The 12,220-nt window shown below is 30.2% G+C and overlaps 1 protein-coding gene across 4 annotated transcripts in view; it reads left to right on the forward strand.

The window, feature by feature from the left end:
- Positions 1 to 461: 461 nt before the first annotated feature.
- Fhos (Formin homology 2 domain containing) overlaps positions 462 to 12,220 on the forward strand; it is a 43,956-nt gene continuing 32,197 nt past the window's right edge. For 2 of the 4 annotated variants that reach the window (XM_015510309.2, XM_015510310.2), the window contains exons 1-5: positions 464 to 945; positions 1,031 to 1,090; positions 1,152 to 1,761; positions 1,827 to 3,677; positions 3,744 to 3,829. In XM_015510309.2, coding sequence (XP_015365795.2) covers positions 919 to 945; positions 1,031 to 1,090; positions 1,152 to 1,761; positions 1,827 to 3,677; positions 3,744 to 3,829 — 2,634 coding nt within the window. In that variant the 5' untranslated portion in view covers positions 464 to 918. Of the gene's footprint in view, positions 946 to 1,030; positions 1,091 to 1,151; positions 1,762 to 1,826; positions 3,678 to 3,743; positions 3,830 to 9,881; positions 10,390 to 12,220 lie in introns of those variants that run through there. The other 2 variants (XM_015510311.2, XM_089222709.1) reach the window with 2 other exon arrangements.

The following is a 12,220-nucleotide window of genomic DNA, read 5'->3' on the forward strand; positions in this document are numbered from 1 at the left end:
ATAAGTGAATTAATTCACGTTTACTCGTGTTATTAATTTTTTTACCTCGTACTTACATCGTGGTTATCTTGTTTCTCAAACTCATACATGTGGGAATTACACTCAAAATAATTAATGTTGTATTCATTTTAAAAGTATAAATTTATGATAAAAAAAATTTTAAGTATACATATCATATTAAATACATTTTGGCTAGAAAAATGCGTAGTTGTACAGTAATTATGGTGTTTTGGCAGTTTCTACTGCGGAACAGAACAATATTGTATTCTCGGACGGATATATGTTGGTCCGGGGATAGAAGAGATTCATAATAGACAGATTGCTTGTGTGCCAAATTTCTACAAATGCAGTCTAAATGGACCATAATGTAATTTAACGTCTACCAGACACACAGACTGTGTTCGCTTTTCCTAGTTCTCGGTTTATAGTTACTGTCCACTGAAGTCTGTAGTAGTTGAATAGGTAAATCTAAACAGAATGTTACGCTGTTTATCCAAAACTTTACACTTGTAGTTTATAATTTGCCCAATTAATATTTAATTATTTAAGTATTTTATAAAAAAAAATCATCTTTTTATATAAATAATTTTTATATTTGTATTTAAAAAAATATTAGAAAATTATTTTTATTTTTATTTGTAATTACATTTTAATTTTTAATCTAATTATCTCTTAAGCAATTACCCAATATGAGTTCCACACGCACTTACATATCATGTCTCATTTTCGTGTTTTTAAATCGCATTTGGCTTCAAGTTCGCAATAGGCACTTTTAGTTGAATATAAAAATAACCATTACGGGATCAGTGGACGTGGAGTTGGCCCGCATTCAATACTCCGGTGCACATTGCGTTGTTGACATTTCATATCCAGCAGTCGTACTCTAGCTATACCTCTTGATAATATGCAAATGTAATCATGACTTCGTCGTATAGAAACTCACGGGTATGTAATCTAATTAAATTATTGTATTTACATTATTTGTTTTTGTTTCGTTATTATCTAAGACATTTTGTTAATTTATTAATAGCCACCATGGAGATCTCCGAGTCAGAGTTATACATCGGCTCCAGAACGTCCTACTACTTTAGTAAGTACAATATATATTTTAAAATAATTTTAAAATCTATTATTTCTTTCAATAATTTTAGGGAACAAGTTCAAACCGTTTTTTAAGTGGAAGTTCATACAGGGCTTTAACCGGGAATTCAGCTCTGCCAACTCGTACGTACGGTGGCGATTCAAATTCAGTAACTGCACTAAAAGACAAATTTTCTTCCATTGCGAGGGACAAAGCTGTATTAGCTGATAAAAGGATGAGAGTAGCATCATCAGGTTTTGGTAACAAACCTACTCTGAGAACTGGAAGTGCTAGTCGCTTCGGTGCACCGATTGTTCGAAGTCCTATCAAGGAACAATCTGTAACAGTTTTTGGAGTATGCAATGTACCAGATATAAAAGCAGATACTCCAGTGGATATTATGGTATCAGTAGTCACTCGGAGTACATCACCTACACCTCCTGCTCATAGCACATTTCTACGAAGTAAGCATGCTGAACAACAAGAATTTACTGTGTTAATGGTACCACGAAAATATGAAAGAGGAGTGGATGTCAGTTTACAAACCGACGAAAGATTCCTTCGCAACATGCCTAGTTTAAAAGTAGTATCCTCAATTCCTATTCCTAGGTATGTTGGTAGTAGATCAGGCTATAACTATTCGAAATCTAAAGACTCTGGATCAACTAGTGATAATTCAGGTACGTTATTTTTATTTATTTATTTAAAAAAAAATAAAATCATAAAAGTTTCAATTTTTTTTAAGGTCATGAACAAGATTCGTATCTTTCTGACTCATCTAGCCATAGTAAAAGTCGTTCAAGTGGTGCAGAGACATCAAAATTACCTCAACCAAACTGGAATAGAAACAGAACTTCTGAAAAAAACCGAGATGAATCTGGCATCAGTCGCTCTCCGTCAGTTTCCAGTACTGCGGAAGAAAAACCACCAACGGGTCGAAAAATCGATGAACCTAAATTAGTTACAATAAGAAGTATTGCACCAATTTCGGGCATTGCAGTTATATCCGATGTACCTAAGCTACAATATCCGTTAAGAAAAATGGATTCTTCCGATCAAGCCTGGTGGTTACAAGATTCGGAAAATAATAACGAAGAACCAAATGTATGTAGAAATACAGATTTTGATTTAAATATGAACAATACGCAGACCAAAATTCCTTCATATAATATAAGAAAAATGGATTCTTCAGACAGAAATCGGTGGTTAGAAGAAGCTGAACAAGCAGATAATAATGATGTGCAACTGTCGAGTACAGAAAGTACTTCTTATTCAGAATCAACAAAGAGTAACTCTACATCAAGTAAAAGTCATTCAAATAGAATTAGAAAAATTGATTCGTCTGATAGAAATCTGTGGTTAAAAGAAGCAGTCCAAGAAGATTTAATTAATGAAAAACCAAAACCATGTGCTCAAAATGTTTTAAATGCCGGTTGTATTAAGAGTAATACTCAATCAAGCATAAGTCCTACATATAATATCCAAAGAACAGAATCAAATATCGAAGATAAATGCTTCAAAGATATTGAAACTCAGGGGTCAATATTATATATTGATAGTGTTTCAAATCCAGACACACATACCAATCATTCTTTATCGACTAAAAATCAAACATATAGTGTTAGAAAAATGGATTCATTTGATACGCCATGGTGGTTAACAGAAGAAAAAAGTTCATGCGCAAGTGATGAGTCCAAATTAAGCTCAAATAAGATAGAGCTTAAAAAAAGTGACAATTCTCAAACAAAAAGTCCAGAAATGACGGTATCATATGGAGTCCGAAAAATGGATTCATTTGATAGTCCATGGTGGCTATCAGGAGATGAGGCTAAACAAGTTAATTCATTAAGTGATACTTCAATTAAAAACCAAAGCGTTGAAGAAAATTCTAATCCATCATTTCCATTTAATTTTGAAAATGATGTAAATATTAATTCTCGTGAAAATCAGTGGTGGTTGGAAAATCACCTCGAAACTCATTTAGAAACCAATTTGCCTAATTTAAAAGACAATTCAAATATAGAAATATCTGATAATAATTACGATGCGTCAACGAAGGAATCAGATTCGATTGATTGGTGGAAAGAAGATAAAACAAGTGCAAGTATTTCAACTGATTGGTCTCGGGATGTCCCTGAATCATTTGATCAACATAAAAATACTGCTGCGGAAGGTCATAAAAAAATCATTACTGGTGTTAGAAAAATGGATTCATTTGATAGCCCATCTTGGTTAGCAAGTGAAGAATCAGAATCTCAAAGTAATGAGCCTAAACAAACTAGTAGCGGTGATGCAGTTAGTTCCAGTTCAAAACAAATAGAAGAATTAGCTAATAGTAGTCCTGATTGGTGGGGAGAAAAAAATCAAAGCGACGATTTCGTTAGAACCAAAAAAACTTCTCTTCGAATAAAGAAAATAGAGTATGTAAACGAAATCACAGAAATACCTATCAATAAAATGCAAAAAGAACCAAATTTACAAGACGAGCTGGACCAGTTAATGTTATTTATTGGAGGTTGTCGGAATATCGATGATCTATTAGGAAACGAAGAACCTCCACCTGCAGCACCAACAACACCACCAGATACCGATTCCGGTAATATTAGTTAACTATGTGACATACTCATATACAACAAATTATATAATGTTAACTATATTTTAGACGATTGCGTGGAAGTCAGACCTGACCAAGTTCATATTCATGATAGCACAGCCCAGATGTCAACCATACAAAAGAAACTTACAACAGTAAGCTCACCTTTTTTATACTTATTAATTATTTACACCAGTATATATAAATACAATGTTATATATACGTACACAATAATTATAGGTAAATATGAAATAAATTTAATGAGGAGTTTAGTTATTAAATTATTAATAGAGTTGGCAATAACTATCAGCAAGGTGAAAAATGAAAATGTAAACTATGAAATAGTTTTTTATAGCTTAAATTATTATTAAAAATTGTTATTATTTTCAATTAAATTTAATATCAAAAACTTTAATTACAAAGTTTAGTTTAGTATATCTATAACTTAAATAGATAAGTAGGTACAGTTTTTGAGTTAGATATATAATATAAGAAAAAAATAAAAATACTATTGCTAAAAAAATATAATATCTTTAATTTTGCTTGTTTTAAATTCAAATACAAAGATAGTAAGTTAAATCATACAAGCGTTACAGTTTATTATTATTTTTACTTATTACTTTACCAGGTATATTAAATTGCTTGCCTTTTGTTATTAAATGTGCTTAAACTATATAATAACTTTAAGTTATATTAGGTTAAATTAGATGTATTAATAATACTAAAGTTAAACTATTTTATTTTGTCTTTGGACATGAAATTCTATATTTAAAAATGTTCAATTATATTTTAATCAAATATCTAAAAGAAATGTATTTATGATAATACATTTTTTAGTTTTAAATTCTTGGAGCAATACTGGGAAACGTATTGTTATCACAATAACAATTTTCAGTATTCACAACTAATATATTTTCACGCTTTAAACTAACTAATTTAACCAAATATTATATTAACTTTTCATTTTTCGAAATTTTTGCACAAATACTCATGAACAATTTTACAGATTTAACTTAAATAAATTTAACATTAATAAATCAATATTATTATTTTAATATTCTATTTATTTAATTGAAATATTGATAACATTTTAAATTTTAAACTAAAATGTTAAGAGACAAAAGAATTAATCATAGTACGTAGATGTTTTTCTATGTTTTCTATGTGATGTGATGTAAGTATATTTTAAAACATGTACTGTCTGTCTTTAAATTTATTATGATAAAATTAACTAATTTTTTTCAATTATATTATTTTTATTAATTTTTATAACATTTATAGTTTCATATATTATCTAAAATTTGAATTTAACGATACTCACTTTTTTAATTTTTATTAATTATTACTACATACAAATAATATTCATAGGGAAATAATTGTAACCAAAGTATTTTACATGATTTCTCTAAGGACTTTCAATGTGAATAATTATAATTCGAATTGAAAATGGTTATTGTTGTGACGTTGTGAGGTAGAAATGTTTTTTTAATAAAAGCTTCAAGATTATAATATTGATTAAAAAAAACAAGTAAAAAAAAAAAATTAACTTCTCTATTAAGTTAATTTTCTGATTAACTTAACTAGTTAAAGTACCTATCCGTTGTAATAACTTAGATTTTCAGGTAAATAAAAAATCAAAAAATGTACATGAAATTGCGTCAAATTATCTATTACTGTAGATTGTTAAAACTTTTTTTTATTTAACCACACTGCACTTTGTATACATATATAAAATAGTTAAAAATAAAAGTAAGCAAATAAATATTCCTTTATTTAATAATTTAGTAGACTTTATATTATGGATATTATGCTTATATGATTTTATCTTACAACTAGTGACTAGTGTGCGATAATAAATATTAGTAAAATGCATTTTTTTTTGAAAATGAATACTTATTATTTTGAAAAAAATGAAAGTTCATTATATGTGACCGATCCAGGTTATAATTACAAATCAATAAAAAGTAATTCGCTATTTTTTAACTGAGTTAGGTAGGTATATTAATATTTATTTCTATCTTAAATTAATAATCTCAGAGGTATTGTTTTTTAACTATTAATTTATAGGTAACTTAATTTACTTGACGTTGGGTTAAATTAATAACCTTGGTTGTTTTTTTAAATTAACTTTCTAACATTTGTTTTATTGTTAAACAAAACATTTAAATTGATTCTATAAATCTACATAATTATATGCATCGCTTGTCAGTCTATTTAACTATACTTATTAGGTAGTAAGTAAGTAATTTTATAATTATTTTACTTATGATTTAATTTCATCTAACTTATGTCTTATAGTGATATTTATCTAAAAAATTTCAAACACTGCAGAAGTTATTATAGATTATAGCCAATTTATAGGTAGAATATACAGTTAATTATTTTAAAGAACTTTTAGTTTACTTATTCCTAATATTTATCTCTGTTTCTCCAGCATTGCCACTTTTGAATTTTAATAGCAAACCTTGACAGTACATACTATTATGTTTTTTTTTTGTACAATTGTCTATGTATAAAAAAGTACACAATATTATTACAGTAAAAATTGTAATTGTTCAAAATTTGGTAAAGAGAGTACTGGATAAACGTTTCTCTATGACCTATGTGATGGGAAGTTCTATAGATTTAATTCATAGCCCGTAGGTGGGTAACAAAAATATTGGTATCACGTTACCTACTTATTTATAAGTTAAATAAATTCAACACAACACGACACAGTTTATATAGAAACCTGGCTTAACGTAAACTGTTGTAAATATACAGGGTGGCCATTGCATAGGACGTGGAATAAATTCAGAAACCACTGGCTATAGTGGTACATATATTTATTTATAAAAAAAGTGGGTATTTATTATTCCTTACTGACATTTTCAACATACAATTTTATTTGGTTAGTTGGTTCATAAACAATTTTTAAAATTTTTTTTTATATCTTTAATTATAGTTTCGTACAAATTGTGAAAACTATCGTGAAAATTCATACAACTTATATACCTACAAAATTTCTAAATAATTATTTGTTTGGGAGTTTGTTGTGAGGGAGGAGGAGCTGGTGATATGGACATTGAAAAAAAAACTATTTACTTTTAAACGATTTTTGATAATTGTTATAATTCAAAAATGAATAACCTAAAATACTTAAAATGTTCACTAAATATTTATACCATTTTCTATGCGCATTATTATATCAATTTTAAAAACATTTTTTTTTAAGCTATATATTATAGACATTTTCGATTTTCGATTTTTAATTTTGTTTTCTAATGTCGATACTATCTATATTCTATAGTTTTGTATTGGAACTAAATATTTTAAAAATTTTACATGCAAAATTTTCTATTATAGACACTTAAAGTTGGAATTTGAACATATTTATATATTTTCATAAAGATGAAAGAATAACGATGATTATAGTTATTTTGTTGTTTTATTATTCGCGGGGATTTAAATTTAAAACTTCTACGTATGTATTATACATCCTATTATACGCAACGACAATTTCAAAATGGCTAGGTTAATTTTAAACTATTACCTATTTACACCATATACCTATTTAAACTGTTCTACGGCAAGACATAATTGTTTCAAAAGTTAATAACAATAATAATATTATAATATGATATAAATATGCACTAATACTCGTACACTAATACACTAATATTATAATTAAATAAGCCAACGTATATAACGTGTTACTAGTAACATATTTTACTTTAGTAGTAATATCAAAAAACATATTAATGATATTATGAAATATATTTGATATAACAGTGACAGGCGGTCTTCTATCTGAATCATTGAATTTAAATTGAATACATCTATTACAATAACCACTCAACGACTACACTGTACAGCTGAGCCATACCCACTCGTTCCCTAATAATAAAGAAATACCTACTTTTTTACAATTATTTAAAAAAATTTAAATCATCGACTAAACTTTCAAGTAATTTTTACATGTAAAACATTACCGGAAATGCATTCGTCAGCTTCATAATTTATAACGTCACAATATTTAAATTAATTTTTTGTCCTTATTACTATACATGCAATATACTATGATAAACTTGAAACCTAATAGTAATTTTTAAAAAGAAGATTTCTTTTAATAAATTTGATAAATGGATTAATTTAAAAAAATGTTACCATTTCTATGCAAAATATTAATAAATTAATAAAATAAATAAATAAACATTTTTTGATTTTGAAGTACATTAACCCAAAAAAGTATTTGCAACAGCACAAAAAAAATTATGTTCTAACAGCGTCTTATTACATTTTAGTATCATACAATTATACCCTCAGGGTATTACCCTGCTCCCTGCTCGATATTCCATCACAATTATTGCACATAACATATTAATATAGATTATAGACACAAATTATATAAATATAACATACCTACATAGTTTTATTGTAACGCGTGTGGCATTACGGGAAAAAAGTAATTGCCTTGACATTAGAATCTTTGGATGTAATTGTTTCGAAGATAAAATAAAATAACCATCCGACGTTAATAATAATTTAAATGCAATCGGTTCTGTGGTATGTTTACGCCACTCGCGTTCGAGACACGGCGTTGAATTTCCTACAGACGTGACGCACGCGTAGGTACCTGTATAATACTTTCACTTAATTCGTTTTCAAGATCTATATGTTATCGTCGCCGTGTAGGTATCTATATTATGCATGACTTATATTATACATATTATACGTATAGGTTCAAATGAATAATAATATTGTTTTTTTTCCATACCTACGTTATACGGTACGTTCGGTACACTCAAGACTGTGGTTGTACAGTTGTGTGGCGTACTATATTCGACGATGTAAACAAATATAGGTAGGTAGGTATTTTCTAGATCAGCGTTTCTTAAACTTTTTTATCCGTGGAACCATTTTTGATATCCACTTTTAACGTAGAACTCCTACTTTATTTTAGCTTTTTAGCTTTTTAGGATTATTTGCAAATAAATTATAATATTAAGTAGAACTATAGATTATTGAATATAGAGTTAGCCAATAGATTATGCCATATGACTTATACATTATTATTTAATATACAAGTATTTTTTTCCATAGTGGATATTTTAAAGTAATTTTCTTGAACATAAAAAAAAAATTACTTAAGCTTCGCGGAACCTCGAAGTGATTTACGAAGAACTCCAGGGTTCCGCCGCGGAACACAGTTTAAGAAACTCTGCTCTAGATTATGTACCATCATTGATGGTAAATAATATCAGTGCAGCGAAAATTAGGTATGATATTATGTATTTATGTAGATACCACGAATTTATAGAAAATTCGTTTCGTCAACTTGATGATACTGCGCGTTCAATATCATTAAGGCAATAATAAGTAATAACATGAATACCACAGCACACAGATTATTACAAATATGAAATGACTAAATGAATTACAAAAATAATGATAGTGTACGTCTTTTTCTCCAGTCTTCTTCAACTATAAAACAGAAATGTCCATTATTACTGCAGTATAGTCTCGGTAATTCGACTGACAGTATTAAGCTTCCATGTAGGTATTATCAAATTAAGGCTTTTTGAAAATGTTTATTATTATTTTATTTTATTTAACAGAAACAAATTCTATGCGTTTGATATTTTTATTCGTAATTTTTCTGAACAGTTTAACTTTGTATTGTTATCTTTTTATTGAATACATTTTGCAATGCCTTACATGGAAAATTTACACTAGCATATTATGTTCATTTTTACATTAAGAATTTCGATTTGGACATTTATGTTTTTTTACTTTTTTATTCGTATTGGAAATGTTTACAATGTTCATTTTTTTAATAATACTAAAGTTTAACGTTTACTATATTTTAAGTAAGTTAAAATAAAACAAACACTTAATCATGACAAAAACTCTAGAGGGCGGCGAGAGTGAAGTCACTAACAGAAGAGTGGTTTTTCGAGAAGATCGCGCGTGCGCAGTATACTAGCGGAGGGTCGACTCTTTAGGGTATATAATATTCTAATATAGTAAAATTTAATATAATTCTAGCAATCATTGTATTGTTGTTAATATATTGCGATAGGGTCGTTATTATCAGCTGATATCGGATCGCGTTGTAATGGGGTGGGGGAGGGGGGACTTCTATTACACGATCCTCCGCCTATCTGTCCGCACGGTGGCGGAGGTGGTGGCGGCGGTGGCGGTGGCGGCGTCCTCCGCTAACGCCAAACAGTCAGTCAGTCCGTGTCCGTCTCGTACGATCGATCTCGATGTGTATACTGTTCTGTCCGGTCTGACGTATACGATCGCAGTTATATCGACACATAAATCGTTTAGTATTAATCTCGATCGACCAAAATAGTATTAAATCCGTCGTTGAATTGTGAATTTACGGTTTCTGTACGGAAGTAAAAAAATGATGTCTGTGCTCGTCTGTTCGAAAACGGTCGTGAACATTCGCGTCATCGTCGTCGCACGCGTGTAGTTACCATCGTGTAAACAGCAATTGTCGGCTACGATCTGTCGTTCCGATTCCGACGCTGTTTTGAGTGTTTTTACGCCTGTAATGATGTCTTTCGCATGTCGTGTACAGTACGTGGACGACACCGATCCGTTCGAGTATTCGGCCAACGTGCCGGAGCCGCAACGGGCGCCGCCAGTCCATTCGTTCAGCCTCACGTTACCACTAATTAACCAGATCGCTGGCGTTTATCGGGTCCTTCGGGCTCCTCACCGAGTAAGTCGTCCGTCATTCCCGTTGAGCATTCTGCACTACCTTAGCGTACCTAACTGTAATTTCTATTGTAAAAACCGAAACGCGTGAATCCACGCTTAAAGGTTTCAATACAAATAGAGATAACTATATTGTTTTCAAAAATGCGTTTGCAAAAATATTATATCCGCAACACACAATGATCTGTGCCACCGACTAGGAAATAGCGAAAGGAGAGTGTTGTACTTTGCATCTTCAAAAGAAACGTCCTCACAAAAATTTGGGAAATTGATTGCAAATAAACGCGTCTTTTTATTCGATTTATAGACCCTGTATAACTTTCAAATTATTGCCCGTGATTTCGATGAAGTTTTCGTGTTTGTTCTAAGGCTAGAAGGGGTTGGAATACCGAATAGCGTATCTTCGGCAGCTGTCCTCCGTTAAATTTATTAGCAGTGTATATATTATGTATATTATGTACCTTTAGATAAAATCATTTGATATGCACTTTTTATTAAAAGTGGGTGTGTAATTCCATTATATCCTTAATATTAACAGTTTAATCTCTATCTAGCAACTACCTACTGAATGCGAAGTGATTAGAGAGTCCTTAGCAAAGCTTGTAGAATTATTTCAGTCTTCTACCGTAAAGGTAGACAATTTTACTTGATGCTTATTGCTATATTTATGGTACCTACTGTCATTCGGTTTCGGGAATTTTGTTTCGAGAAATGCGCATTATTTATTATCTAATGGGTAGTTTCTCTTACTTGACTAAATTGGTATGACGGGGATTCAGACAAAATAATCGCAAATGTCTGCAGCAAACGAGTATTATATGTCCGTGAGATACAGTAAGTATGTATACATAAAAATATATATTCGGTGAATATGAATCCGGTTAAAGATGGTTCTTGGGTGAAACGCGAGCTGAATATGAATTGGGGAGAACAAAAATCACACTGTTTACATAGGACCACAGAGACACGATGACGAAACCCCGTGACGACGGAATGGATACATTGAACCCAGTGGCGTTATTCGATAAGGTCTAGCTCCAACGAGTGAAGTGTCACCGAATAATAATATCTCCCAAACGCATACAATAAATTATTATTATTACATTATGTACTTCTGTTACGATATTATATATATATATATTGTATTGCTTATAGAATGCATCATGTGCGTAATAATAATAACAATAATGGATGCCAGTGGGCGACCTTGAAAACGGATGCTCTAAAATTCGCGGTGTGGTATTGTATAATAATAACGCACAATGAGCGTATTCGTATACTATTCGATCGGCCCGTTGTATTTCATTGATACGTACCTGAATCTGCCCCGATTAAATCCACCATAAATATTATAAATGTGTAATAATAAAATATATTAGAAGAAAGAGAGAGAGGTATCTGCAAGTGTATAATATTTCGAAACGAGATCGAACGATTTTTATAATGTGCGGGTAGAGTGATGTTATATGATTTTGGTTATTTTGTTTTTTTTAAACCCTCTGACGTAACAAATACTATACAAATCACGGCAATTTTTTCGCATGAGTTTATATTAATGCATACGAATCGACAAAGTCGTGCGGATAAATGACCCGGACTCGCTTTCTTTGGTGGTCGCACGAAAACAACGCCATGGTATTATTATTATTATTATAATACCATATTATATTATACAGCTGTATAGGCGCATTCGTTTGTTTGAAGGCGACTGTAATCTACAAGACATAAAATTAATATAATAATATAGGCGTCTAAATATTGTCGCACCCGAATAGGTCGGTTTATCGTTTTCACACCAAAAAAGTAAAAATAAAAACCACTTTCTTAATTCCAAT

The sequence above is a fragment of the Diuraphis noxia genome, unplaced genomic scaffold, assembly GCF_037042655.1.
Source record: "Diuraphis noxia isolate RWA-SAM2 unplaced genomic scaffold, SU_Dnox_SAM2 contig0003, whole genome shotgun sequence".
NCBI lineage: Eukaryota > Metazoa > Arthropoda > Insecta > Hemiptera > Aphididae > Diuraphis > Diuraphis noxia.